Genomic DNA, 27,232 nt, shown 5'->3' on the forward strand with positions numbered 1-27,232 from the left:
TGAAAAATCAGCTATTGCAGTTGAATTGAATAGTGAGTTTTGTTGTGCAAAAATAAGAAACTAACCTTTTCCCCTTTTAATCTGAATTGACGGATGTGAGCCCACTAATTCTGTCATAGAAACTTCAGTGTTTTCAAATTAAAAAATTGATTGATCACGCGAGCGAATTAAGCCAAGATCACAAAGGGTTGAATATAGCCATGCAGAATATATAACAGCTTCAACGTATTACTTCGGTAAAACATAAATAGAAGAATGATGATAATAATAAATAAAAAGGAAAAAGTTTAATTACACTTAACATTAATTAGTCCCGGAAATTGGGGAGGGAGTCGCTTCGATGTGAACTTATGAGCACTCGCCTCCCACTAATGTGGTCCAGCTCAAGTAAGTCGCAAGCTGTTTGTTCTCGTCTTTGCTCCACCAACAGCTTTATTTCAACTTGAAATAAAGCTGTTGGGGTGCCCCGGTTTCCCACTCTTCTCACAAACTCCAATTCAATTTGGAATTTTAAAAAAGTTCCACAGAGATCCTTAATTTTTCCTCGGTAAACAAATCACATCTGACATAGTCCAGCTAACGAAATTTTTTAATTGAACGATTGACCTCTGATTCCCTAGCAAAAAGGATTGGTCGCGGGGGACGGAAAATGGTCTTAGGGCACTTACAAGACAAACAGAATTAGCAAAGTAAGAAATCAGCAAGGGGGGGGGGGGGTTCTTGGGATAATTTTTGCTCGGTGTGTGCCACTGGCCTCTCAGAGCCCCTAACCTATTATAGTCTATCCTGTGGCCAAATATGGACCCCATCTTAGTCACTTTTGGTGAAATGAAATTTTCGTGATCCCAGCTTAGAGACTGTTGTTTATGCATCCACCTTGTAAAGCCTTTTAACTACAGGTCATTCTGAAATAAATTCACACGTTGGTTAAACTTAATGAAGTAAAAATCTTCCCATTTTTGGATTCATACGTACTCAATTTTCTGTTCTCCCAAATCCCGAAAATGTGCGATCACATTCTAGTAACTCTAATGAAAATTTAACCCCATTATAGTCAATCCAGTCGTGAAAATGCGACCCCATCCAGCGGCACATCCCCATTAGCCTCTTATGAGGAAGTACCCCTCCGGGGGAAAACAGACCATGGTGACGCGATGCCTGATGATGCTGACTACTGTGACTAGGGTCAGGAGTCGATTACCTAAGTAATCGGCTCCTGCTAGGGTAACTTCGATAAATCAAATGGCCTCGAATTGTCTGAAATAACTAGCGCAAAACAAAAGCATAGTACACCCTATCCCTTGTAACGTCCGAGTTTACCCTTCAGGTTTAATGCAGCCTTGTTTTTTTTTTCGTAATAACCCTCGGACATACACGCAGAGACATTCCCCCCACCGTGGTACAAGGGGGAAGGGTTGATGGAGCCCCCACCCTCAGCTGTAGTATTTACAGAGTGATCTACGAAGAAGTGTAGAAGGCTCCATCCATACAATGGCCCTCGTTTATCTCCTGCGATTCTGTCGTGACAACTCCAGCGAATCTAGTTTTGTGCGCCCTCTAGAAAACTTTGCATTGCGCGCGCGCAGGCTACCGAATAACTCCCATGATTCCACGTAAAAGGGAGGAACGTGAAACGAAACTTTACACGTCTGCATAGGCTAGTTAGATCACGAGAGAAAGAATCCAGAGCCTTTTACTTTTGGCCAAAGGCTAAAGGAATTCTCTAAGGAGACGCCTAAAGAATTTATCTATACTTGCCTGTTAACGGGAATATCCTGAAGTAGGAGCCTATGACTGAAAGCGAGCAACTCCCTTGTGCCCGAGCAACGTAGTTTTGACGGACCAGTTTATTTTTAGATCGATTTTCCGCGAATTTTGACAAATAAGCGTTACAAATCCATCAGCAAAAACCAGAGACTTATTATCGTACTATGGATGCGCATACATAGGGGACAGTGCTTCCATTTTGGCGGGCAAAAGTACTACAATAGTTTAAAAATAAACTAATCTGCTAGAAAATCGTTGCATATCTGAAGTATGGGAGATGCATGCTCTTGGTTTTGGTTTCTACCTGAAGAAGTCTGAAGACATGCGTGAACTAAAAAAGTCCTAGGACTTGCAATGTGTGTAATGACTAATATCTGCCATAGCGTCGTCAAATATTTGATTTTTTCAAACATCCAAATTCGAGCTATATGAGTTACTTTGGCATGAGCCGATCTAACTAAATGCTTTTTAAAACAATATGGCGTTGTCTTGAAAAGTGGAGCAATAAACCCAAAACAGCCTATAGTCTGGGTCCGTTTTGCTTTAAGCTCATCGGTCGCGCAGAGAGGCTTTCGTCGGTTGTTTATGCAACTTCCCACTCAAAAAGCAATGAAAAGCCGATTCGATTAGTGGGCAAATATAGAAACCCTGTCTCCACCTGATCCTTGCTTTTTTGGTTTGAAGCCATATGTGGTCCTCAGACCCTAGGGGCTTTCCCGGGGCGGGGAGGGCAATACCTTATATAAGCCAGGTGCGTACCTGCCTGTAGGCCAAGTAAGCATGCACTGGCTTACAAGTTTTTTTGTTTTTGTTTTTATTCAATTGAAATTTCGGCAAAACTCTTTATAGGCCCGAGGGTAATCGCACTGAGAAAATTTTAACTTGTTTTCCCAAGAGTGGCAAGTGAATTCCGTCGCAAAAGTCAGCAAAGAGCTAGGGACAACTAGAGTACTTTTTGAAACTTCGGAGCGTTCATTTGGTCGGAGCAGAGAGGTTGTCTGGTCACGCTCTCCTGCACACTTGCAGAGATTGGAACATCGACACCGACAAAGTTGTCCAAAAGTTTGGGGCCAAGAAAGTGAGTCGATTGGCATTAGAATTTTGAACATTTACATCATATAACTGAAACGAAACGTTGGCATTGACCTGCATGTTATCACTAGTGTCTTGTTTAAACGTTTGAAATTTTCCATCTCGTAACGACTGTCTCTCGTAACTATTTCGTTCTACAGCATAAACCGTAGCCAATTCATTTAAGTGTATATAGCTGGCGTGCGGATTAAAACTTTAAAGTATTGTTAAATGTAGCGCGAAGTTCAAAATCTGATTTGTGTGATCAGCTACATAATGACAATGACGCGAAGTAAAATGGCTTACTAGTAAAAACTGGCCAGGTACGCCCCTGTAAGCCATTTAGGTATGTGCCGCCCCAAAGGGTAGGGTTTTTGCGCCGTTTTGACCTGAAAACGGGAATAGATTTTGCCCATTTTGGTCTCGAATCGGGTATGGTTTACGAAGGAACTACGGTTGTGTATCAATGTGGTCGTCGTTTCAATTCCAAATGAATAAGAAAGAAAGTGTAATGTGCGAATTCGAAATGGATTTTGAGAAATCTTTTTGTTGCGGTTTTAGTCGCAGCAATGATGACATAATTTCTGTTTTATGTAAACATGTAATGCGTTTTTTTTCAATGCGTTTTTTGACTACCTCCAGGTCTGAAAAGGGGTGTGGATTTTAGAGGCCAGGGGCCCGTTTCTCGAAAGTCCCGATAATTAACGGGCCCGGTAAGCCGTCTCCGTTTATATTAAAGATCGAGGTTTCAAAAGTTTTGCATCTAGCATGATAGAACTATCAGTTAGTTAAACAAAAGGAGTAGTTTGCTAGCCAGGACCCGCGCTCTTATTCTTTATATTTCGATTTGAATATTTGATTTCGGGCCCGAAAAGTTACCGGGACTTTCGAGAAACGGGTCCCAGGTCTGAAAACGGGTCAGGATTTGGAGAACCGGCGGCACACCCCCCCCCCCCCCACCCAAGAATTCCCAGGAGTACCCGGGGGGGCGTTGCTGTATATCGGCGGCCTTATTACAAAGTCAAGCAGAAGATAGGAGGAACTGAATATCCGGATTAGACGCCCTTTTACAAATAACAACAACAACAACTTAATGTGACTCCTCGGCAGTACTGGATTACAATTTCCCATTTAAAGGAAGAACTCTTTTACACAATGGAAACATCTGCATTTACACTTGTCAATCTCTTCAATTTGATCATATGACGGTCTTAATTACGTACACTACAGAGAACCAGAAAAATGTAATAAATTGATGTGCAATAATTCTGTAATGCTCTAATCCTCTTCAATTCAAATCATGATAATAACAGTAATTGTATTTTATCTAATCGGATGGTAATTGATATAAGCAATTTGATGTTTGTATAAATGTTGCAAGAATAACTCGTCAAGATGAGAAAACAACAGCTCAGTAGATCACACCAAGTGGCAACTGTGTAGAAATAAAATGTGGTTGGCCAACTCACCTCGAGAAAATGCAAACCAGCTCGGCAGAACGATCAGTCCCTAAAGTATATCAAAACAGTAGCGTTGCTTTCATCGGAGAGACGGCAAATATTTCTTATTGCCCTCGTTACATTTGAAGTCCAAAGAATGAAATGTAATGTCCCGTCGCGAAGGAAAAACAATGCCAAGGGTTAGGTAAAAGTAAGATCATCTTTCTTTGATGAAAGAATTGTAAACATTTGTTGAAAGAAAAGTCCAGGGAAAAAAGCATCCCTAGGGTATAAAACCGAAATTGACAAAAATTTGCCCGTGTACAGACGCCCCGAGCCTGCGAACCGCCGACGTATTTCCGATCTTCTCTCTTCTCTCCTAACAAAAAAAGGAGAACCGGATCCTAATCAGCAACAGGAAGTGAAAACATTAAACAAAAGAAGCAAGGCTGATTTTACAGTCGGGAATAAATAAAATATAACACATGCTCTCGCAGGCTAAGATGCCCCCTCCCCTCAAAAAATATCAGGGAAAGAGAGGTGACGTCTATCTCCCCGATTTTTTTTTTCTTTTTTTATAGGGGCGATGGGGCGTCTTTACACAGCCTAGACAAAAATTTCTTTGTAAAAAAAGGGCAAATTTACGCAAAACCGGCTCACTACTACCTCGAGAGCAAGGTCGCTTGAGCAGAAACTTTTTTTTACAGCGTTTGGTACAAGAACGCGAATAGCCTAGCTGCGTGGCAGGTGTTTTGGCACACGCGAGACCAGGGAGGAAGGGACCTCTTATCCTTGAAATAGGGCACGACGCTATTCAGTCTCTAGACACCCAGTTACGACCTAGAGTGCGTTCAAATAAAAAAGCTGGATTTAACGGATTTAAAAATCCTTATTTCGGATTTGCAATACTGACAATGACGAAATCCAAACACCTAAAAACGGATTTTAACGCCGAGAAATCCGTCGTTGGATTTCCATTTTTCCCCGTTTTTTCTTCGGGGGAATAGAGGAAAAGGATTTGGAAACTGTTCTCAAGAAAGAACAGCGGTCTGAGTCACCTGCACCTGCAAATCTCTTTTTTTGGGATTTCCCAATAACATGGATAAAAATGAAAAATGAAATGAAAATGAAATTCGTATTTGGATTTCTTGATTGGATTCCACCTTAAGAACGGATTTTTTGGAATTGAAATCCATTTTTGGGTTTCGAGTTTTACTGCAAAATTCCAAAAACGGTATTTCAAAATCTAAATACAGAATTCCCAATCGAACGCACCCCTATGACTGCTGGCAGTGGTACGCAGGTACGAAAGGCGCTAGTGTCAAACCCGGGTAAACAGCCCTCCGTAACAGACCCAGTGGAATCTATATGTTCACTGGGTACTCGGAGAAAATGTCACTGAGTTGGTTTATTTTCCACTGGGTTTTTCTTCTTAGTTGTATCTCCCACAAAAGCGGGAAGGGGTGGCAGGCCTTACATCTGTCTTTACCGGCCTGAAAACTTTGAACACCTTTTAATTGCTGTAGCGAGAAGATCTAAACAATTTACACTTTTTTAATGCGAGTTTGAGTACCTTACCCTCCGTATTTTGTTTCTGTCAATTGTACATTTTACATTACATTTTACACGTTTTACATTTCTGCTTCTTTTAAACAAATATGAACAACGAAATACACCGGTCTTGTAAAGTCATGATAGAAAGTGACAGGGGAAGCAAGAAAATTAGCCGGGTAAAAACAATCTATTCGCTGGGTATCGGGGAGGCTAAATAACCACTGGGTAGACTGAAATAAACCACTGGGTAGGGTTTCACTGCGTCTGTTACAGAGGGTTTGGGTAAGAAACTGTGACAAGGGCGCCACTTTGTAGATCATCAAAAGGATGGTACACTCTCTTTTTGCTATAAGAATATCGAGGCTGAAATTTGCGAAATTCTAAGAATAATTTAAGAATAAACCCGAGGCTGAGAGTTTGAAAAGGGTACGGCTATTGATACCGTACAATTCATGTTTTTAACTTTACCGTAGAAAATAATTCCTTTCACTAAACAGCAGGAACACTGGTAATTGAAACTCCAACACATTCTAAAGCGGAAAAGCCACAAGCTATAATTTATAATCAAGAATAATTCAAGAATATTTTCAGCTTAAAATAGATGGCAAAATAAGAATATTCAGCCTGGGCTGGAAAAACAATATTCAGTATATATAAAAAAGAGTGTACTGGATGAATGTATCTGCTTTATCTGATTTCCTCTAAAAATATTGTACATTGTTTATCAGGTCAAATTTCATTCGATCTGAAACCACGGTATGTACACCCAACAGATGCCCTTTCAGCCTCTCTTGATACATACCAACCATAATGTTTGAATATTGACCTTTTAAGGGGTCTTAATAGGATTTACTGAGACGGTGAATCTCTTTCTACTGTAGTAATCCTCTCTTATATAGCGTAATCTTCGGTTCCTGGCTTACGGCAGAACATTACGTAATTGTGAAAACTTGGTATACATGGGAGGGTAAGAGCTAACATCGGGCTGAAGAAGGTTGACAAGGTAACCTTTTATTTCGTTCCAACAAATATAGCTTCCTTAACCACGAAACGAAGTTGCCTTAAGGCTTTAATAACGCAGTAAATAAAGCCTCAAGTTACGGATAAATGTCAGGGGGCCATGCATTAATACTTAAAATGATGGAGGGCTACGGGTATTATTAGAGCAAACTGCTAATTAAGAAGGTCTTGTTTGGAAGGAAGACCCATGACGTTTTTGCTGATACAACTACAGGGCATTACAGGGTGAAAGGTCGACATCAAACTTTCAAACTTGAAATATTAAGTGATTAGAGTTTGTTTGCTTTCTTTCCTCTCATTTGCTTTTTAACTCCCATCCGTTTCTTTTTTTCGGAAGCCTAAATTATAAGAACGAATTCTTTCGAAATGAGCGATGGATAGAATCCACACAAGTAAGCGGCGTTGGTGTCGTTTGCAGTTTATTTAATAAAATCAATGGTACAAAATGCAGAAAATGACTACCTCCAATTTACCTAAATTATGACCGTCAAGTCCTCATCTCGGACTGAATGACAAATCCTCTTTTTTATCAGTACTTTGGTTTTAACACGTAACATTGTAAAAAAACATTCATCTCATAATGAAAGTGGAATCAGATTTATCCAGTCATGTTATTTTCCGGTCAAATCGTGCTGGCAGTGCTGAGTTTGACTTACAAAAATACACGCATGGGCGTGTCTCGATCTAAAACAGCACTTGATTTCTGCCAAGACGTGGTGGGCGTGGTCCTATCATGATTTCTGGCTTGGTCACTTGGCAATCAGCAACAGGATCTTGAGGGATAATAGTCTTCACGTAGGTACTGAATTCAGCAAGAGAGCATGGCGAGGCACTGCAGTAAGGGATACGTCGTTCCTGACCATGATACAGCAGTCTTACGGCATAGTCTACGTTCGTAGCATTAGTCACCTGTAGTAGCTCCAGCTGCACCATGGAGGCATACGGGCTCCACTTATAATCGCTTGCATTGAAGGCGTGTAGGAATGGCATAACTATATAAAGAAAACAAACTGTATCTCAGTTTCTCGGAGTGAGCAGTATTAAACAGTAGAATGCGGCCACGTAGACTTAAGAAAGTGCTTAAAACCTTGCGAGATAATACTTTCCTACAGAGATAATTTAATGTCGCCTCTTAAACCATCAAAGATTCCCACTGATTCCAAACCAAAATAACGAAATTGATTTTCTTAGTTTCCTTCTTCCACAAAGGCTCTCTTCAATAAGACTTTGGTGAGACTTTGTTGAGAGGCAAAGGGGGGGGGGGAGAGGGGGGAGGGGGGAGTGGTTTTGGAACTCTGCAACTTCGTCATTTCATTCTACCCCTGATTCAAACTAACACCTCTAAGTAACTCAACGTACCCGTATAGTCATGTCCGGAATACAGATAAAACTTTTCAAATCTCTCTCCGGCGATCACATCTTGCATCGCCTATGAACAAACAGTCAGAGATAAAATAAGGCGTTTTTCATCTTTTCTTTCCTCTAATCAACATAACGGTTTGAAGACAAACTAATAATAATGGTTTTATTATTATCCTCAAGTGGGGACCAACTCATTGTCTTTCTCTCTAAAAAATATCCTGACTCATACGTATAATTAATAATAATAATCATAATCATAATCATAATCATAATCATAATCATAATAATAATAATAATAAGTGCACTTCAACTAAAAGGTCTAATCACTGATCGTGTTTAAATAAAGGATCTATTATTATTTACAAAGCATAACATTATAATGTGAAAGGAGGACGTTTCCTTCGTCTGCTTTTTCTATATTAACATTTTTACTTCTAGTATCCACCAGGTTAAAGATTTTTTTTCTAATTATTAGGGCAAGACCAGGTTAGTTCAACTATCATTTGCCTTCAGCCCCGCCCTCTTTATTTTTTCTCCTAACTGTTATTGTATGTAATTTTGTTATAATTATGGAGAAACAACCAGCAAGTTACAGTTTTTAACACGTTGTACCTGCCACATCTCAGCAATCAGAAAGCCGATGCCAACTCTGGAGTAATCTTGAATGGAAGGGTAGCTGAATGTTGAGTAGGACGTGTATGCTAACTCGGTAGCAATACGATCCAGCAAGTCTTGTGTCACAGCGGATGGGATGGCAAAACCATGGCAAAGGTGGGTCATCAAGCAATCATTGACATGAAACAAGCCGTCGATTGCTGAGGGTACATGTGACAATTTGTATAAGTAGATAAAATTACTAATTTCATGAACAAGGACCCAGAGGCGGCGTTATTCTTATGAGGTAAATCTTTTTTAAAGCTGCCATTACAGTGAAATCATGATAAAACAACATACAAGAGCCATAAAACGACTTTAATTTTGCGTTGGTCATTAATACCAAACCAAAATTAGTTGTTCCATTAATCTACGCTCCCTTCACAGATCACGCCTTACCAGCAGAGAAAGAAACCCACCCTTGCAGTCTAATTTTAGTTACAAACCGGTCCACAGAAGAGATATATATATAATGTACATTCATGTGTATTCACAAAAATACCAGCAACATGAAATGACAATATATTGAATTTTTGAAAAGAGTAATTACACGGCTTCCTTTATACAATGCAGAATGGAGACCTGTTGTTTCCGGTTAGAAATTTGTCCCATTGGTGACAAGTGGACTTTAACTTTAAGCACCACAAGTCATTAGCTGTTGTCATTACAGACTTAAATTGAATAAAACTTCAAAGAACCAGCAAAATATCGCAGGAAGTTCACTTACTCAAAGTGTATTTCAGACCAAGTGCCTTCTGGACCTCAGTTAACAGGGGTGCAGTTGTTTCGGCATAATGCTTTTTCCACATATCACTCGCAAAAAATTCCTTTTCATATTGTTCCAACTTGGGGCAAAGACTGAAAGTAAGGCATTGAAAAAGTCAGCTCTATATTAGAAATTTTAACAATATTTATATAACAACTAACAAATCTAGAGTATTCTTTTTCATTAAATGAAGTTTTTGTAAACTAGAATCTAAACTAAAGCCCTACAAGTTTCGGGTACAGGTCACATTCCACCGGTCACTTGAAATAAAACCTTCAAACAAAACTATGCTTTATCGTTTATAAAACTAGACTCGTCTTAATCTCTTCTCAAAAAAATATTGGAGTATCTACCATGAATCTTTGACCCGCAAATTAAATACTTGCCGAATAATTTGTTTCACTTCTTAAAAATGTCAGAAAAAGACCCTATTAGCCTGCGAGCGGGATTTACCGCGGGTGACTGGTTCATTGCACGGGCACTTTTGTTGTTCTTATTTAGGCTGTAAAGCCGTGAAATGAATCGGGATAAATCAACATCCCTCACAGTTGCGAAAATCCCTCGCTAAGCAGAGCAGCTCATCCGCAAAAAGCACTTAATGCAATCTCATCTAGCCAGCTGGTTCACTACCTACAAGCTGACATAGCATAATTTTATAACAAATAATAATTCTCAAGTATTTTCCAGCAAAGACAAAATAAGTCTAGGCCATATGGTTCAGACATATCAGCTAAGTTTACAGAAAGCGAAGCTCTTCTTAGAATTCTAAGACCACAGGATTTACTAGATTTTCAGAAATTTGTCCACCATATATTTGACCATGCATACAATCGGCTTAATCCTCAGCTTGGCAAACAACTTTGTTCAGAAAGAGAAGCTAGTTCTTTTTTGGCTGACAAATAAAGTGACTGATGCCTGATAGGCCATTTTTCAGTTGTGGGCTTAGTTTCCTTTGAGTGAACGTGAGGCTGAGGTTGAGCTTGTTTTGATACAAACCTCCTCCTAGTTAACATAAGACCATGATTTGCATAATAAAGCAGGAAGGGTTGTATCAAAACAAAAAGGTCAACTCCAGCCTCGTTTCAACCTGTAAGTGTATGGGTTATTAACAAAACTTACTTTGCATTTGGCTCCATATCATCATATAATTTATCCATGACATGAATATCAACAACTTGTGCTTTTCCTGATGATGGTGTTGGTGGTGGGAATAATCCTATTCCAAGAGCCTGAGCTGACTGTGTAAACCAAACACACAACCTTTCAGTTCAAGATGGGCAAAAACAAAATCTCAAGGGGAATTTATGATTGAGTACAGTTGGACCTCTCCTCAACAGTCACTCTGGGGACAGAAAAAAGTAGTCGTTACAGAGAGGTGGATGTTGTACAGAGAGAGAGAGAGGGGGGGGTCTAAACAAGAGTCAATGTATGGACTGTCTGCCAAAAAAAGTGGCTGTTTGCAGAGAGGTGACTGTTGTGGAGGGGTGGTCATTAGTGGAGGTTGGACGGTACACTGCTGAAGATCTTCTAATTTGAATGGTTTACACCTGATAGGATTTTCTTAACAGCACAGCAATACTCATAGTGATGACACCTATTTATCTTAATGTGCCAACCAGGAGAGAAACAAAAGATTCTCTCATTTTTTGGTCATCAAGTGAAAATTATGTGCAAGAGATGAAAATAGCCACTTCTCAAACCTTGCAGCATCTCTGCTCATGCCTCTCAACTAACCTTAAGGACAAATTACTGTCTTATAACAGTATCAAACACAGACTGGAAACAAACAAGCACCTTGCAATCATATTTATCTTCAGAATATAATGGCCATCAATTAAAATTTAAATAAGTACAGTCGAACCTCCTGTAAGCAATCACCAATAATGCAAAGATTTAGTGGTCACTTAATTGAATCAAACCACATGGGGTCTCTTCCAAGAAGAGGTCCCCACATGTCTACTCTTTGGAAAAAAATTCATTGCATGCAATTTATTTCTGTGTTACCTAGGCGTAGTTCCATGTTGTCACTAAAAGATCAGATCATCTGTAAAGCAGTACTTGCTCACAAGAGATTAACAATAATTTTTTTTTCATGGAAATTATAAAACACAGGTACCCCAAAAAGTCAGGTTGCGGTCGCTTACAAGAGGTTCAAACTTCACGGCTTTGAATGAGAAGATTTTGCTGTTTTGGGCCTGTGACGCTTATTGGAGGCAGTCACCTAGGGGGGTGGTCGTACACGGAGGTTCGATTGTTATCAAATAATTTTATTAATCACGTAACTGGAAGTCATTAGTTTAACCTTACCTGTCTTGTTCTTGACATATCTGCAAGTTGCAAACAAGAAATTAGTTAAAAGCTAGTTATATTCATCATGTAGTCATTATATATTGCCGCAGACAGCCGGGAAATATCACAGGGTTTGTACTCTTTTGAGTTCTTCAAATTCCATGACTTTTGCCATGACTTTTTCCATGACCTTTTCTAGTTTTCCATGACCTTAGGTTTACCTGTCACTTCCAAAAATTTTCAAAACTTTACTTGTTTTAGTATATTTTTTGACCTTTTAAGGTTTAAAAACAGTTAAACAGAAACACTCTGGTATCCACCAAACTGCATGTCATTCATGCTGTTTAATTTATTACGCCTCTTTGTCTTACATTATCCTTGCATTATGCGTCTGTAGCAACTAATCTACCAAACAAAACTTCAATTTTCCATGGCCTTCAAGGACAGAAAATTAAATTTCATGACTTTCCAGGCCTTAAAAATGAAATTCTTAAATTCCATGACTTTCCATGTTTTCGATGACCTGTATCAACCTTGTAACATCTTAACAGAGCACTTGTAAAACAGGGTGGCAAAGGGGTTTCGTCATGTATAATGTGTCCTATAAATTACGAGCATGATGTGTGAACCGGCCAAACTTAGTCCCTTGAGGTGTAATTGGGCACAGAACAGGGTGGTGCATGATTTACTGTTTCCATAACACACGATGCGTGATTTTCCTTTTGGATTCCGTGATTGGTGAATATCATTTGAAACTAGAAGCACAGACATCAAAAACAGATAGTCATGACACTTTCTGGTCCTTCTTCTTCTTTGTACCATTATGCTCATTCAATTAACTGTTAACGCACAATCCTACCCAAAAAGGACGCTGATTAAAATTTGGCTGCATGACCACATTCAATGGGTTAAGACATCGCCGTACGATTTTACTGCAATTGCACCTCATTTGAGTGCTGCGTTATGACTAATTTTTCCCCTTGATGCGTGATGGCCAGAAAAAAAATTCAGTGTGATGACGTGTGATAGGTACATGTACCCCCTCCCCCCACTTCGCCACCCTGTATTAAGGGCCTCAAGGGAGTGCATAGAACAATAAAATTCCCTGCTGACATTTTGTATTGGCAGCTGTACTGTACTAGGCTCCTCTGAGCTCTGAGGAATAAGGGCTTAAACCTCTTAGTTTAGGCTTAGATCAATAGCTTAGGCTGTGGATCTGATAACAACAATTTGGGATCGCCTTAGAAATTATGTAAGACTTGAACCACTTGAGAACTGCACCGGTGATGCCAAACTGTGTACAGAGTCTGTCAATCAGCTGGATCAATGATATCAAATGTGATCAATGGTATCAAATATGGCTGATAGGTCCAAAAGGAGCAAGATAACTTCCTGCCCATTGTCAATGGGGCACAGAATGTCATTGTGAGCCCTTAACAGGGTGGTCTCTGTGCTGTGAAATGGTTGGTATGCAGCTTGTAGTCTTGAAAGAAGCCAATTCTCTATGACTTAGTGCTTAGTTTGGGAAGTAGCGACTCATTAGAGGAGTTAAGACACAAATGCATGCAAGATTGGTTATTGGTCTAAAATTTGCAAGGTCCTGACTTTATCGAGTGAACCATTCTTGAAATTGGGTCGAGGAGGCCCTTTTTGAGAGAGTTAGGGAAAACACCCTCTCACAATAATGTATTTATTATGGTAGTTTAATATGACTGGTAGAAGCTACCATCAGTATTTCTTATCAACTCACTTTACAGTGTATTACACCAAAACACTAACTCACCATCAGTCCTAAAGAAGTCTTCATGTACGCTATAGTTTGAAGAAAGGAATCCAGTGTCAACATATGCTTTACGCAAATTCTCTCCATTCATTTCCTCCTGCTTATAGCCCTTGAATGTAAGATGACCTAAGCCACAATCCCCACGTATGATATTACGACCTGCCATGTAAGCTGCAATTTGCATAACAGAAATGTATAGTTAAAAACCACACAAATTCGATCCAGGGGTGAATCGTTGAATCCTCTGATAAAAATGGAAGGGGTGCATGTCAAGTGACTGGGCCTTGGTGTGGCATGTATGCTTGTATAAAAAAGTCTCCATCTTGATACTTGTAACTTTGATCTTTAAAATATTAGTTTACCCACTCCTCTCCTCAGCCTATTATTATCACTGACAAATCCACTTCACCCCCTCCCCAGGGGTGGGGGGATGGTACTCCCTATAATGGCTTACACATTACACAGGGAGGGTCCACCTAAAGGGGGTTAACCTTTTTCAGGCTTAAGGTATATGAAAGGGATAGGATATACTTCACTAGTCAAAGTATATGAAAGGGTTCGAGAAATCTGTTATTTCTGTATGCAAAAAGGCCCAAAAAGACAAACAGATGCATTTTATGGGCGTGAAAAAGTCAATAAAATGTCCTGGTTTTGTGATTTAATTCCTATTTAAAAGACAGTGCAATTACCTCAGTTAAAACGGATACAAAGTTCTAAACTAGCTTAAAGCTACCTTATCTGATATTAACCCCCCAAAAACCAACAATATTTTGAAAATGACCCCCTTCACCACAGTAACAAACAACCAGTCTATAACTACATGTATGTACTACTTTACCATCTCTATAAACACGTAGAACTTCTATATCATGAGTGTCATGTTTGATAGTAGGAATGGAAGCTGAAGATAGTAGACAATCCCATTCAGCAGTGTCATTATCCCAACAAGGACTGGCTGAAGCTCTTGTCCTGTCACCATGTCTATGGGTGAAAATATACTGATTAATTATAAACAACAACAACATTATTTTATTACTTATATTGCCAGCAATTACAAAAATTGTTGACTAACCTTTAGTATAAAAATATATCTATATAAAAATATATGTAAAACAAAGTTGAAAATAAGTTGAAATTTTTTCAAAAAATGTACTTAAAATCTTAACAAAATGTCTTGACTATATAACTAAAAAGAGTCAATGTTCTCAGCTTGCCTTAATATTACTTACAAAGGAAGGCTGATTAATTGATTGGTTCTAACAAAAATTTTCTATAAACTCATCAAATTGTTACACTGTACATATGTTAATAATTGAAACTTTACTCAATTGTGCCAAAACAAGTCTTGGGTTGATGCAGTTCTAAATCACAAACCAGATATGTTCAGGTTACAGGAATTTCATTGCATGCAAGTACGAGTAGTTAATCCCCTCATGCAATATTTGCAATTATATACAGTTGAACCTCTCTAATACGGACACCGAAGGGACAGAGCAAAGTATCCATATTAGAGAGGTGTCCACATAAAAAAGGTCACTACGATGACGTCACTTTTATGACTCCACTTACAGTTTTAAGTGTTCGGTAGCTAAAACCAGGCTCACTCTTGTCTTTAAAACTGCATTTAAATTTATTAATTCACAGTACGTACAAAGACACTGTCTTTCAGTAGCATACAACATTGTACATCTCAGCTACAAAGTAAGTGCAGTTGTAGACAAATCACTGTTTTAAAACGAAACACACTACAGTGCAATGCTACATGTAAAAAAATGTGACGTAAAGCACAATTCTCATGAAAGCAAATGCAACAGAAAAGATCTTTATGCTATCTGTAGTTATTCAAGCCTTAAAAAGTTGGTTATGTTCCTCTGTACACCTTTCACAAATCGTTGTTTGATATACAGCAACTGAGCTTTTGTAATCACCTAACATATATAGCTCATCAGCAAGACAGGATTCACCCTGTGTAGATTCACCTGATCAAGAGTCAGAATTCACCTGATCACCGCAGTGTCCATAATAACAAGGATAAGTTTACATGAATTTATTCTTTGGGGCCGAGATTTAGTGTCCATTGTCCATATTAGAGGGAGTCCATATTATAGAGGCGGTTTTTTAGGAAAAATAACGAGAATTTTGTCAGGACATATTGGAAACTGTCCATAATAGAGAGGTGTCCATACCGAGAGGCTCAACTGTAATATTATTATTACCAATAACTTGTTTTTGTGACCTTGTTTGCATCTGAGCACATGAAATTTTTCGTACAGTTGGTTATGTTTGCAAAGTAAGATGACCCAGCAAAGGATAGCTGTCAAGGAACAGAGGATTTTGTCACCAACTGACAAAAAATTGTAGGCCTCCAAATATTCTCGACAGCATCTTTTGAAGTTTGGTAACAGTTGAGGAAATTTTGTAGGTGAGAGAAATGGCTTCCTGTTGACCTTTTTTTTTTGGCAAAACAGACAAAATTTTGTGTAGTGCAAACAGGGGCTTAGTCTCTATCAGAAATAAGTCCTTTTTCCTCTGGGGGTCCCACATGGTGCACGCCCTTAAATAGGGGTATCACTCTCCCAGATGAACTACAGCTCTGGCCAACAGTTTAAGCAGATTAAGTTGACTATTTCTGGTAATTGTAATTCCAAACAATCATTCACTAGAATATATCACTGAAACTGCAGCAAATCAATCATTTCTGTCTGGAACTCCCCAACCACACCCTTCTCTGTCTAAATCATGCTCAATGCAAACTTGGGGTCAAGAAATGGTCATGAAAACATTGGATAACAAGCAAAAAAAATAAATAATAAAAATAAATAATAAATGAATAAAAAACAAGCATACAGCTATTTGCAGGAATCAAGATAAAGACAATGATTTTCAGCTGTTTAGTCAGCCTATTATTTCTACATGATGTAATCTCTGCCTTATGAAATGTGTCTGTGGTCAAACCCCAAGGATGCGGCTGCGTTCTGTCTGGAAAATAAAACTTGGATTTTTGTTTCCACGCTTTTCCCTGTTTACTGGTTGACTATCTAGTTAACCCACAGCAGTCAAATTAAAAACTGACAAGAGATTTTAAAAAAGAAAAAATTGCCTTTTAAGTAAATAAAAATACATTATGGCACACTTTCAATTTATAATTACTACAACGAGTCACATGATAGGTACATCTGTAAGGGTCAGTCTAAATCATCACACCCCTTTCTCAAAAGTTTGAACACTTGATGTAGAAAAAGCTCGAAAAAGAAAACCAATGGGCCAAACAAGACATAAGAGCTTAAATTATTTTAAAATTTCTTCGAAAACATGGGGACTTTTTTAAATTTTACGCGGATCTGCCGGATCATGTATCTTTTAAGCTCTTATTTTAGCCTGAGCTCAAATTACCTGTTGCAAGTTGCATTGACGAAATTTAGCAGTGACTTTGGCAAAAAATAATAATAATAACTAGAGATTTATGCACAGATGGATACAGTATGATACTCAAATATGACATAACAGCGCATTCGCTTCCGATCCGGATATTAAAGCAGAGATTTTAGTTGCAAATTGCGTGACGACTGTACAAAATTTTATGGTAATTATCATAAAAAAAAATATGCGGAAATTTTACCCAAACAGAACGTACCTAAGATTTACCATTAACTATCCTCATATTATTTGTCTTAAACATACTTAAAAGCTAAGAAGAATAAAAATTAACATAACACGTGTTGTTTTGCACGTCGCTAGCTACAAACCTTATAACAACGTGGACTTGCTTCACGGTAAACTCTCCTCGTGGATCTTTCCTTAGCGGAGTGTAGGCATAGTCTTGCGGTCCGCAATATTCTGGCAGATCTGCTCTTACACTTACTGCAACACTAAAGAAGAAATAGCAGCAAATCGCCAGAAATACTTTTACAGACATGCTTCCGTGACCGCCAGAAACTTGCGCTGTGTCTCCAGGGACCTGGAATTGATGTATAAATACTGGTTAATAGTCCCTCTCCAAAGAAACGGACGAGGAATCATCAGCTTGGGAAAGAGTGATGCAAAATTGAGGATAGAAAAGACAGCATGGAACTGAACAACTAAAGCATGGAAGATCGAGAGCTCTTGACTTACATCGACATGTCCCGAAATTGAGCCCTTTGTACTGCAGCAATAAACTGCTCAGTTGGTATTTCCTGCGAGCGCAATATACACACCTACTCAAAGAGGCCATTCCACAATTGTACCTGAGCGCGCAAAATCCTTCGACTGAATCGTTCAAAATTCCACTTGTGAGGCAAAACTGAGGACGACAATATACCGCTTGTAAGGGGTAATACAACGTTTATTTAGCATGAATCCATGTACATATGCAGAATAGAATAGAATAGAATAGAATAATTCTTTATTTAAACATGGTAAAGTTCATCAGGAGTATAAGAAATTTTCAATAAACCTAAACTACCCTAAACGATATGCAAGACCATCTACAACTAACCTAACTAAGACCTGTTTTTCATGAATGCCGTGTACACAGTACTTAAAAATCAGCGCAATATCTACTTACAAATTAAGCAAGTGATAAGTCCATTGCATTGTAGGCCCCCTTTTAAATTGATTTTTAAAGGATTCACATAGCAGTACATAGCATCCGTGAGCAAGTATGGGCTGCCTGTTCCCTTCTGTGACCATGCACTTTAATATGCCCAGTTGCATATATGGCCCTCACAAAACAGGACACTTATGAAGGACACTTATGAAGGCCGTGTTGCATGGGATGACTACACTCTCATAAGTTTCTGCCTTAGTGTAACTTAGGACTCACTTAGGGGCACACGTTCTTTTTTTATATTACACCTTATTAAATAATGACTCACTCTTTTTGTTTTTAGTAAACTATTGGTGAGTATAAAGAAAGTGTCTAGTCGTTTGAAGCACTTTAAAAAGTCTCGGAATAATAATAATAATACAATAATAATAATAATAATAATAATAATAATAATAATGACTTTTTTTTAGTGTCAATGTATTAAGCTTAACAGTTAGCTAATTAAGGACGCTTTCCTACTTACTGGCACACTAATCTATAACATACTTTTAAATTAATGATCTTACCTAAAACCTAAAACTATATCAAAAATGTACACGACTCCAAATTTACGCAGGTCACAGCAATGTCCTATGCATCTACAGAAAAAAGTTGTGTTTCATCGTTTTATTTTGAAAAAAAATCCAACAAAGAAACCTCAACATAATCAAAAATATTCTTTTCTTCTCCGGCAGTCGCAAAGGAACCTCGGCTGAACTTCTTATCAGTCTTATGAAGACAAGTTTTTGATACACAACTGCAGCCAAAGCCGGGATAAAGTAGCTTGGAGTCTTCTATTTTAGAATTCTAATTTAAGCAATTCTTCCTCTTTCCGGCCCTGGGGCCCGTTTCTCGAAAGTCCCGATAATTAACGGGCCCGGTAAGCTGACTCCATTTACATTAAAGACTGAGGTTTCAATAGGTTTGCATCTAACATGATAAAACTATAAGTTAATGAAACAAACTGGAGTAGTTTGCTAGCCAGGACCCGCGCTCTTATTCTTGTTATTTTGATTTGAATATTTTATTTCGGGCACGAAAAGTTACCGGGACTTTCGAGAAACGGGCCCCTGGTATTCGGCCGCCCACCAAACTGACCAGGGAAAAAAGCCAGGGAAATGCAATTTATGTTCTTCTTTCAAAAGGTTTGATATACTACTTTTGTCACTCGTGAACGGTCCCTTTCTGCGGTCTTCCTCGTGCAGTCCAATCCATTGTACCACTCCATAGCCGTTGGTCCTAGTTGCCGACAAAATTTACGGAACCCGCTTAACCAAGTGCTGGACTTGAGAAAATCATGGGCGCGGCCTTTTAAATGTCCACGTAAGTGCCTGAGCTTCATTAACTGAGGATGATCTTCGTCCTGTACAAACAAATAAAAAGCTCGAAATGTGTTTTTGTTTTCATCCATCTGGCGTGATTGCATGGCTATTGCTGCAAGAATAAATAAAAAAGGTGGCCTTGTTGAAGGAAACTTGTCTGGGACCGTCTGGCCTTCGAAACGAGGAAAGGGGAAAGGATCGGCTGATATGCATCGCGTGCGAACGTTGGCCGGGCAGCTAAGTTGCGAGAAGTCACGCGAGAGCCACATGGGAAAGGAGACGCTTCGCCCGGCCATGATTGGAGAGCTTGCTCGACCTTGCTCGCATGCGACCGGGCAGCCGTTCCCCTTTTTGAACGATACCATTCAGCTAAAAAGAACCTATCCGTTTTCATATTACCTTTCTTTAATTTACATACTGTTTGGCTTTTCAAGACGGCAAAGGACAAATGATTATGGATTTATCGAACGGCGACTGAGACTCTTCAGTGTTTTTACCCTAATCCTGAAGTTTTGGATTAGTCTGGCTGAAAGTATATCATTATACGTATACTGATCGGATTCAACAGTATTTCTGTCTATCACAGTGTTTCTGCACTTCCTTTATCTGTTTATGCGAATTCCTTAACACTGCTTAAGTACAGTTGAGCTTAGAACAACAGCTATTCATAAATGATTCAGTTCAGATCTTTCTTTTAGTTTTTCTTTCTCTTTTTTTTTTCAGATTTTAAAAAAAATTGTTGTATATCAGCCGTCTACTGGATGTCACGGCCGATCTTTAGGCTGTTAAAATGAATTTTTTACTACAGTAGCTGGTGCTTCAATGGCATTCGTGAATCTTGTATTGATTTAATTAAAACCATAGGCAGTTTCAATCGAACTCAGATAACTGACATATTAAAACACGTGTCTCATCTAAGCCTTTTCAGAAATTATTGATCGAAGTTGTAATTTTGCGGTCAGTTATAATTGATAATATTAAAACTGAGTATTGACAAGGAAGTTAACACCGCAAGCTGTAAAACAAAATCGAAGGCAATTGAAAAGTCATAATCTGGACTGATATCTCTTTGAACATCTTATCACACAAATATTGAATGACGATGATTCTTCCGTAATTAAAATTATTAGACGGATCAAAAAGCTAGTACATCCGATCAAAGAAATCTTACTCTTTGCCGTTTTTCCTAAAAGGTTTTTGAAGCTTTTTGCCCGGATCTATGAAGATTAATCTTTCTGTAGACCGATATCAAGATTGAGTTAAGAACTCTCTTCATTCTTAAAAGTCCCTCCTTTTTTCTACTGCTGTTTTGCCTCGATTCACGCCGAACCGGTAAGAAACGATTGCTGCGAGCGTGAAGCACAACTGAAGTCCACCGAATCGCCAAGCAAATGGCACCCAACGTTGGGCGAGTGAGAAACCAAAAGTACAAAAACAGTTGGTGCAATAATGTCCCAAAACCGGAAAGAGCTCACTCGCAATAACGCAACTGCAGTTTTCAATATATATGCCAAATGCAAGTGAGTGAAGAAAAGAAAGGACCGTTTTATAACGTACACCCACTGAACTTGAGCATCTAAGAAATGGCTTTAAAGAAATATATTAATAATTGTTAGGAGTAATTTTGACCAATTAATTACATATATGTTCACTTGAGAACGCCGAAAGAAATGTATGTGGTCTTGCGACACTACAACGCTTACGCCTTCTCCTTGTTCAAGTTTTTCTACACCGCAGCACGCGTTAAAAACCTAGTTATGGTACCGATGAGGCACCTTAATAATTACTTCAGACTTATAGGAGAAGGTTTAGTTTCGGCTTTCAGTTGTCCGCTCTTTCACAACGAGCACCTATGAATGTCCGTCTCAAAGAAAGAGTTTACTTTGACATGTTTTGCAATCTTGTACAAGAAAACTGGCAACCTTTGTTTCCTTCAAGAATGAATAGACCGACAAAAACCGCCTGATTTTTGGCAGTTAATCTCTAGACTTCCGTAAAGACAGTGGTGTATTTATCACCAACGGCTTAAAACTCTCAAAATTGACCACTGTGGCTAAGAAAAAACGTTTTCCCCAAACAAGTATTAGTGGTTTGGCGATCAATTGTTGCAAAGTAAAACACACGCTCCGTTGAAAGATCTTTTGGCAAGGCGATGAAACTGGGTTTTATACATGATGTACATGTATGTGGGTCTCGCAGCAAATAGTTGATAAGCATCTACTTTTGAGAGTTTCTAAAAGGATTGAATAAACAACTCTGCCACTATTACTGCAGGCATCACAAACGATGACCGCACTTTAAAGGAAAGCAGTTCTCAGCCGATTTCTTAGCTAAATAACCTTAAATGGCTTGTTGACCCTCTAGAAAATGAGAACTATTTGACGGCGAACTCCGCTGGGCTAATGCTCTTAGAACGATCTGGGTAATAGCTTTCTCGGAATCCCGTTTGACACCGTCGCACATTCCAGTGTTTTCCTCAAAGTTGGTGGTCTTCACGCTCGTGTGATAGTCGTTTAGCAGTGTTTAAAGGGCCATGGTGTTAAAAAAGAGTCACACGCGTAGAAAACTCGGCTGACGTATCCCTTTGGGTAGTAAAACGCGTCTCGCGCACCAATGCGCGAAATATACGTTTGCCTTATAGTTTTCTGGCTCACTCCCTGTGAAAACATTTCAGTGCAAACAAAAACAAAGAGCTCTCTCTTATCTTATCTCTTAACTGCAATTATGTGGGTCTTCAGGTTTTGCCACGCTAACTGAGACGAAATACGATCTACTAATTATGTTTTCAAGCCGCGAAACCTCGCATCTTGAGAAGGGAGTTTATTCTTCCTTCATCAAGTAATCACGATGACATAATGCAGGACATAAAGAAATGTCTCCACCAATAATGTGGCTGCCCTTACATTAAAAACCCCTCGGACTTAAATGCACTCCAGACCAACGATTGTCGAGATAAGGAGCTAACAGGGGAAAATTATCGGCGCATCAGAGCTAAGAGACAAGAGTTTTCATCCGATTAAGCGTGAAATTTTCACTGAAACCTCTGCGTCTTTTTCGAAAGACCTGCCTGAGATTATGCTGCAAAATAGCCACGGCATCAGTATTCCTGCTTTAGTACCGCCATGTTTTGAAGAACCTGGATATGGGATCAATACAAGTGTGTCAAGGCCACCGTTCTCCATCTGCCAACCGCACGTAACCGGTTCGAATGGCATTGCGCCATCTGCTAGGGTTCTTCAAGAAGTTATGTTTCCCAACGAGATGAATTACCCAAGTTACATGCCTGATATACCATCAAACCAAGGTCTAGCGCTTCCATGGATGTCCTCGTGGCATCAGAGGCAAAATCTGCAATATCTGGGACACCCTCATCCAGGTAAAATTATCGTTTCAATATTTTTTTTACTACTGGAATCAAACCCCACTCAGATCTGTTTTGAGTTGAATGACTACCTTTTACGAAAGACATGTTGGTCTCATTTGGCGCCCTTCAAGAACTTATCGATTTATTTAAACTCGACATGCTCTTTAATTGTTGTCGTGATTTTATTTGTGTTATTAGAACTTCTTAAGCTATTTGCTTAGCCCTGGTTATAGCGTGTTTGTTTACTGTTAGTACGCTCTCTGCAGGACGGAGTGAGGCAAACAAGATGGTGTGAATTAGGCGATGGAAATGGCACGCGCGCACAAACACGCACGTTTAAAATTTACTTTGGGATTAAAACAACCGTTGCAGTAAAAGGTTCGGAAACTTCAACTGTCGCGTTATTCTTCGACTACAAAATCGCGAATGTAACTGTTTAACCCTCGGCGTTGATGTTTATGTTGTATTACGGTACGCGATAGCACTGAGCGACAGTGTAAACTTGCGTCAAAGATGAGGGAATGCAACAGCATTCTGATAGCAATATTCCTTCTTGGCGAAGTGATTGATTGTCTCATTAAGCTGGGACATGCGCTAGATTTGACGAGTTATCAGAAAAGGAAAGGAAGTGAAATCATTTCTGATCAGTTAGAAGAACACCTCAAAGCAAACGACAGCAATCAAATGTTGTTCTGCGAGACTACAGGTCCATCGTCATCTCAAAGGCAAGGATCGGAAGCCGATGCGAACTGATTAGATCATGTCACTTTACTGATCAAAGTTATCTGACACGAAACCTTGGACTCATCTATAGTTCTAGAACCATACGAATGGCTCAGTCAGTTTTGTGTCTGTTAAGGTCGACATTATAGCCTCAGAGAGCACTTACAAACGGAAACAAAGCGCGCTATGCCTCTAGCATACTTCAGCCAATTTAGTGCCTTAAGGACCTGAAGCGACCCTTCGTCAGTTTTAATATTTTCGTATGAAAAGAAATTCAACTGTTTAAAATGTTGTGGATCTGCACCTGTTCGCAGAGATAAGTAATGTTCTCTACCAAGAGACAAACGGTAAAAGAGAGATTTTTTTCTGAAAAAGTTCAGTTGGTTGATTTTAAATATCTCAAGTGTAGTTGTGTTTTGTTGCATTCCACCCGCGGAAGCCCCATTTATTAGCTACAACATTAAACAATTCCTGACCGGATATAGAAAATAAACAACTTGTTTCCTGCTTTGAGATAATGCAGCACTACGTCAAACCGAGCAAGCAAAAACCATGCAATATTTTTCAACAGGATACGCTGGTCAGACAGCTGAAAAATTGCTTGTCACAATCGACCGAAATTTTCTTTTCTCGACGCGCATTTGCGGTGATGTATTCTTGAGAGTCAATTTTACGGTCACTCAGTTCTTTAAAAGTTTCTACTGAAGGCAGAGAACATTTTAGCTTCAATAACCTATTTTCTTTTGTTACTAGGAGATTATTATCCTTATGGATCGGAGTTTGGAGACTTAGATGATTCAGGAATGTACCCTCCAAAGAAGAAACGAGCTCGCACAACCTTTTCAGCTGAACAGCTTAAAAGATTGGAGAAACGTTTCCTCGGGAATCACTACATTGTCGGCGAAGAAAGACAAAAAATAGCCAAAGAGCTCGACCTATCCGAGGCCCAAGTGAAAGTTTGGTTTCAAAACCGGAGAATAAAATTTAAAAGGGACGAAGAGCTGGAAAAACTTGGAAAGGGTAAGAAGCGAAAAGGAGAACATCACATTCGAAAATGGCAGTTGACAACCCGCCACTTCGGACCTGAAACAAACGCGCTATTCCATGACAATTATGATAATACTTCTAAAAGGCGTAATTAAACTTAATTTGCTCTTTACAGCAATTGAAAAGATAAAAAGAAATGCGCTGAAGGCTAGCGGTAAACTTAATCTAAAGCCGAGCTCGTCGGAAACTCGTTAATGAATTTTCCATCCAGACCAACGAGAGAAGAAAGAACCCAAGGTTAAGTGTCCAACTTCTAAAGTTTACGCTCCATGTTAATGCCTCTTCTAGTCATTAGTGATTATTTTTACGTATCCCTTTCGGTTAGGGGTTAATTTGGCTTTCTAGAACCCCAATACTTTGAAACGCAACGTTAAGGCAGATTAGCGTTAGCCCATCTAGAACATCTGTAACAACTTTCGTAATGAGAAAAATACTTATGTAATGTTTTCACGAAATGTCAAAGTATTTGGTGCTATTAACGACTTTTTAAGGTGGACAGATTAACAAGCGCTTTGCTGATGCGATACGCTAAGAAAACAGCCCTTTTCCGTATGGACTTCTAGGATAATACGCGCTAATGATAGGTAATTACAACTTGTAATAAGTCTCCATATCTCTCCGCTCGTAGCTTTAAAAATACAAAATGAAAATCGTTCAATAACTTGAAAAGAATATTCCCTCTTCGGGAACTTTATCGTATCGGTATATATATATTTAGCTTTTTGAGTCCGCATTCTGTCGGTCTTTCTAATATATGAGTTTTTAGTAGTCACCGCTAAGTCAGTATCAATTGCGGGTTTACGAGGCCCTCGCACTCGAGATAAAATGTACATACAGAATAAATTGATGGGCTTGCGTGATACTTTAACGCAACTTCCATGTTATTTATAGTATTGACTTGTGTTTACTTTTAAAATATATAGTTTACATAAAATAATGGTCCGCTCTATAGATTTCATAGCGCTATTCGGTTTTTTTTTTCTTTTCCTGTGAGGGAATCTTTTGGGCGTTGCCAATTTTGGCGTCCCAACAATCCACAGGAAAAAATTTCTTTTCACAGTCGTGTAAAAATGTACGAACGTGTTTTTCCATTGCGACCAGGCCGGTGTTTCCCAATTTGGGTGTAGCTGGATCTCATAAATCGTAACAGATTTGTTTATTTAATCTCAAATGACTTGTGACCAGTTCATTGTTCTTGTTAGATAACAAGCTGCTACCCGGCACTCGGTCAATTTTAAGTATTAACCTGTCTACAGAAGGTCTAAAATATTTATTGAAAAAACCGTCAGTGTAGTGACAGATCTTATTCAAGATCAGTTTTTTGTGGGGCACGAACATACAAAATATTTCAGTTCTTTCCTAACATAAACATATGATGCATATTTCAGAGTTCGCCTTTTTATCTCCAACGCTGACTTGCCCCAATGAACTTAAAGAGCGATAGCGATCTAAATATCCAGGGAATGCTGGCATCTAATGTATCCTCTCTGGCCAAGAATATTACGATTACTTGCCCCTCGTGTTGTTTAGCACATTCCAGCTCGTTCATTGCAAATCTCTTTCTTTCTTTTCACAACGCAGAGCAATTCCTTAAAATTTCACCACGCGCGCACGCGTTTCTTGGTTGAGGTTACTGTCAATGATTCTCACTGAGGGCTTACCCACATTTTTAACACAATATCTTTCAATACGCTAAACTAGCAAACGACAGTGTGGAACAACACGATAAGTTTTTAATCCCAAACTATTTTAAGTGAAGTATAGCATTACTTTCTTATCTACGAAGACCACGCAAATGGTAATTTTGGAGTTGGGCACTTCCGACGTGACACATGTAGGATGTCGCGATATGACAGCATTTTTTTTTTCATCAATGAACTATCTATATGCAATCACGAAGTCGGAGAATTGAGCCGAGATATCTTTAAAACTAATTACAAAGTGTCCCAATTATCAAGCCCGATCTAAATTATTTATTTTACTTATTTTGTGCACACTTCGTGAAATTCACTGGATCTTAGACCAGTAAGTCAAAAAAGTTTCCAAACTTTTGTTTTTGCACATAGAGACGATTGATTAGCGCGCTCGTACCAATGCAATATGACTTCTTTTTTTTCGATAAAGCCGCTATGCAGATGCCAAACATCAGAGCCGCCCCCAGAAAATTGAATCATGATGGTCATAACCGGTATTTCATTTGTCAAATACACAAGCTTAACTAATTCATCACCTTTTTTCACTAAGTATGTATGAATAATATTCCAAATAATTCACGATATTTAGTAACATTTCAGCTGGTAAGATCAGTCAAACCAGAACAGAAACCGAGAAACGTATCCTTTTTTGGTATTTCTAACCCACAAGGTATTAGGTCAAGCAAGATAAGGGATCTTTGTAATAGTAAAGCTAACGTAAGCTTGTGTCAAACTCCATTTCAATAAAACCTCTCTGATAGAGTCATTTGGTTTTTCCATCTTATATATGTATATTTTGTATTGCACCTG

At 38.9% G+C, this 27,232-nt stretch overlaps 2 protein-coding genes across 2 annotated transcripts; one reads left to right on the forward strand and one right to left on the reverse strand.

Annotated features, from left to right (window-relative positions):
* Positions 1 to 7,257: 7,257 nt before the first annotated feature.
* On the reverse strand, positions 7,258 to 17,659 carry LOC140933845 (counting factor 60-like). The gene is made up of 9 exons (XM_073383509.1): positions 17,452 to 17,659; positions 14,544 to 14,686; positions 13,706 to 13,876; positions 11,941 to 11,960; positions 10,753 to 10,871; positions 9,595 to 9,725; positions 8,826 to 9,028; positions 8,211 to 8,280; positions 7,258 to 7,843 (listed from the first exon to the last, which is right to left on the reverse strand). The coding sequence occupies exons 1-9, from the start codon at positions 17,619 to 17,621 to the stop codon at positions 7,536 to 7,538; spliced, it is 1,335 nt and encodes a 444-aa protein (XP_073239610.1). The 5' UTR covers positions 17,622 to 17,659; the 3' UTR covers positions 7,258 to 7,535.
* Positions 17,660 to 22,282: 4,623 nt separating this feature from the next.
* On the forward strand, positions 22,283 to 25,621 carry LOC140935953 (homeobox protein EMX1-like). Its single transcript, XM_073385528.1, has 2 exons — positions 22,283 to 22,970; positions 24,435 to 25,621. The coding sequence occupies exons 1-2, from the start codon at positions 22,670 to 22,672 to the stop codon at positions 24,821 to 24,823; spliced, it is 690 nt and encodes a 229-aa protein (XP_073241629.1). The 5' UTR covers positions 22,283 to 22,669; the 3' UTR covers positions 24,824 to 25,621.
* The last annotated feature ends 1,611 nt before the right edge of the window (positions 25,622 to 27,232 follow it).

This window comes from Porites lutea, chromosome 4 (assembly GCF_958299795.1).
Source record: "Porites lutea chromosome 4, jaPorLute2.1, whole genome shotgun sequence".
In the NCBI taxonomy this organism is placed as follows: domain Eukaryota; kingdom Metazoa; phylum Cnidaria; class Anthozoa; order Scleractinia; family Poritidae; genus Porites; species Porites lutea.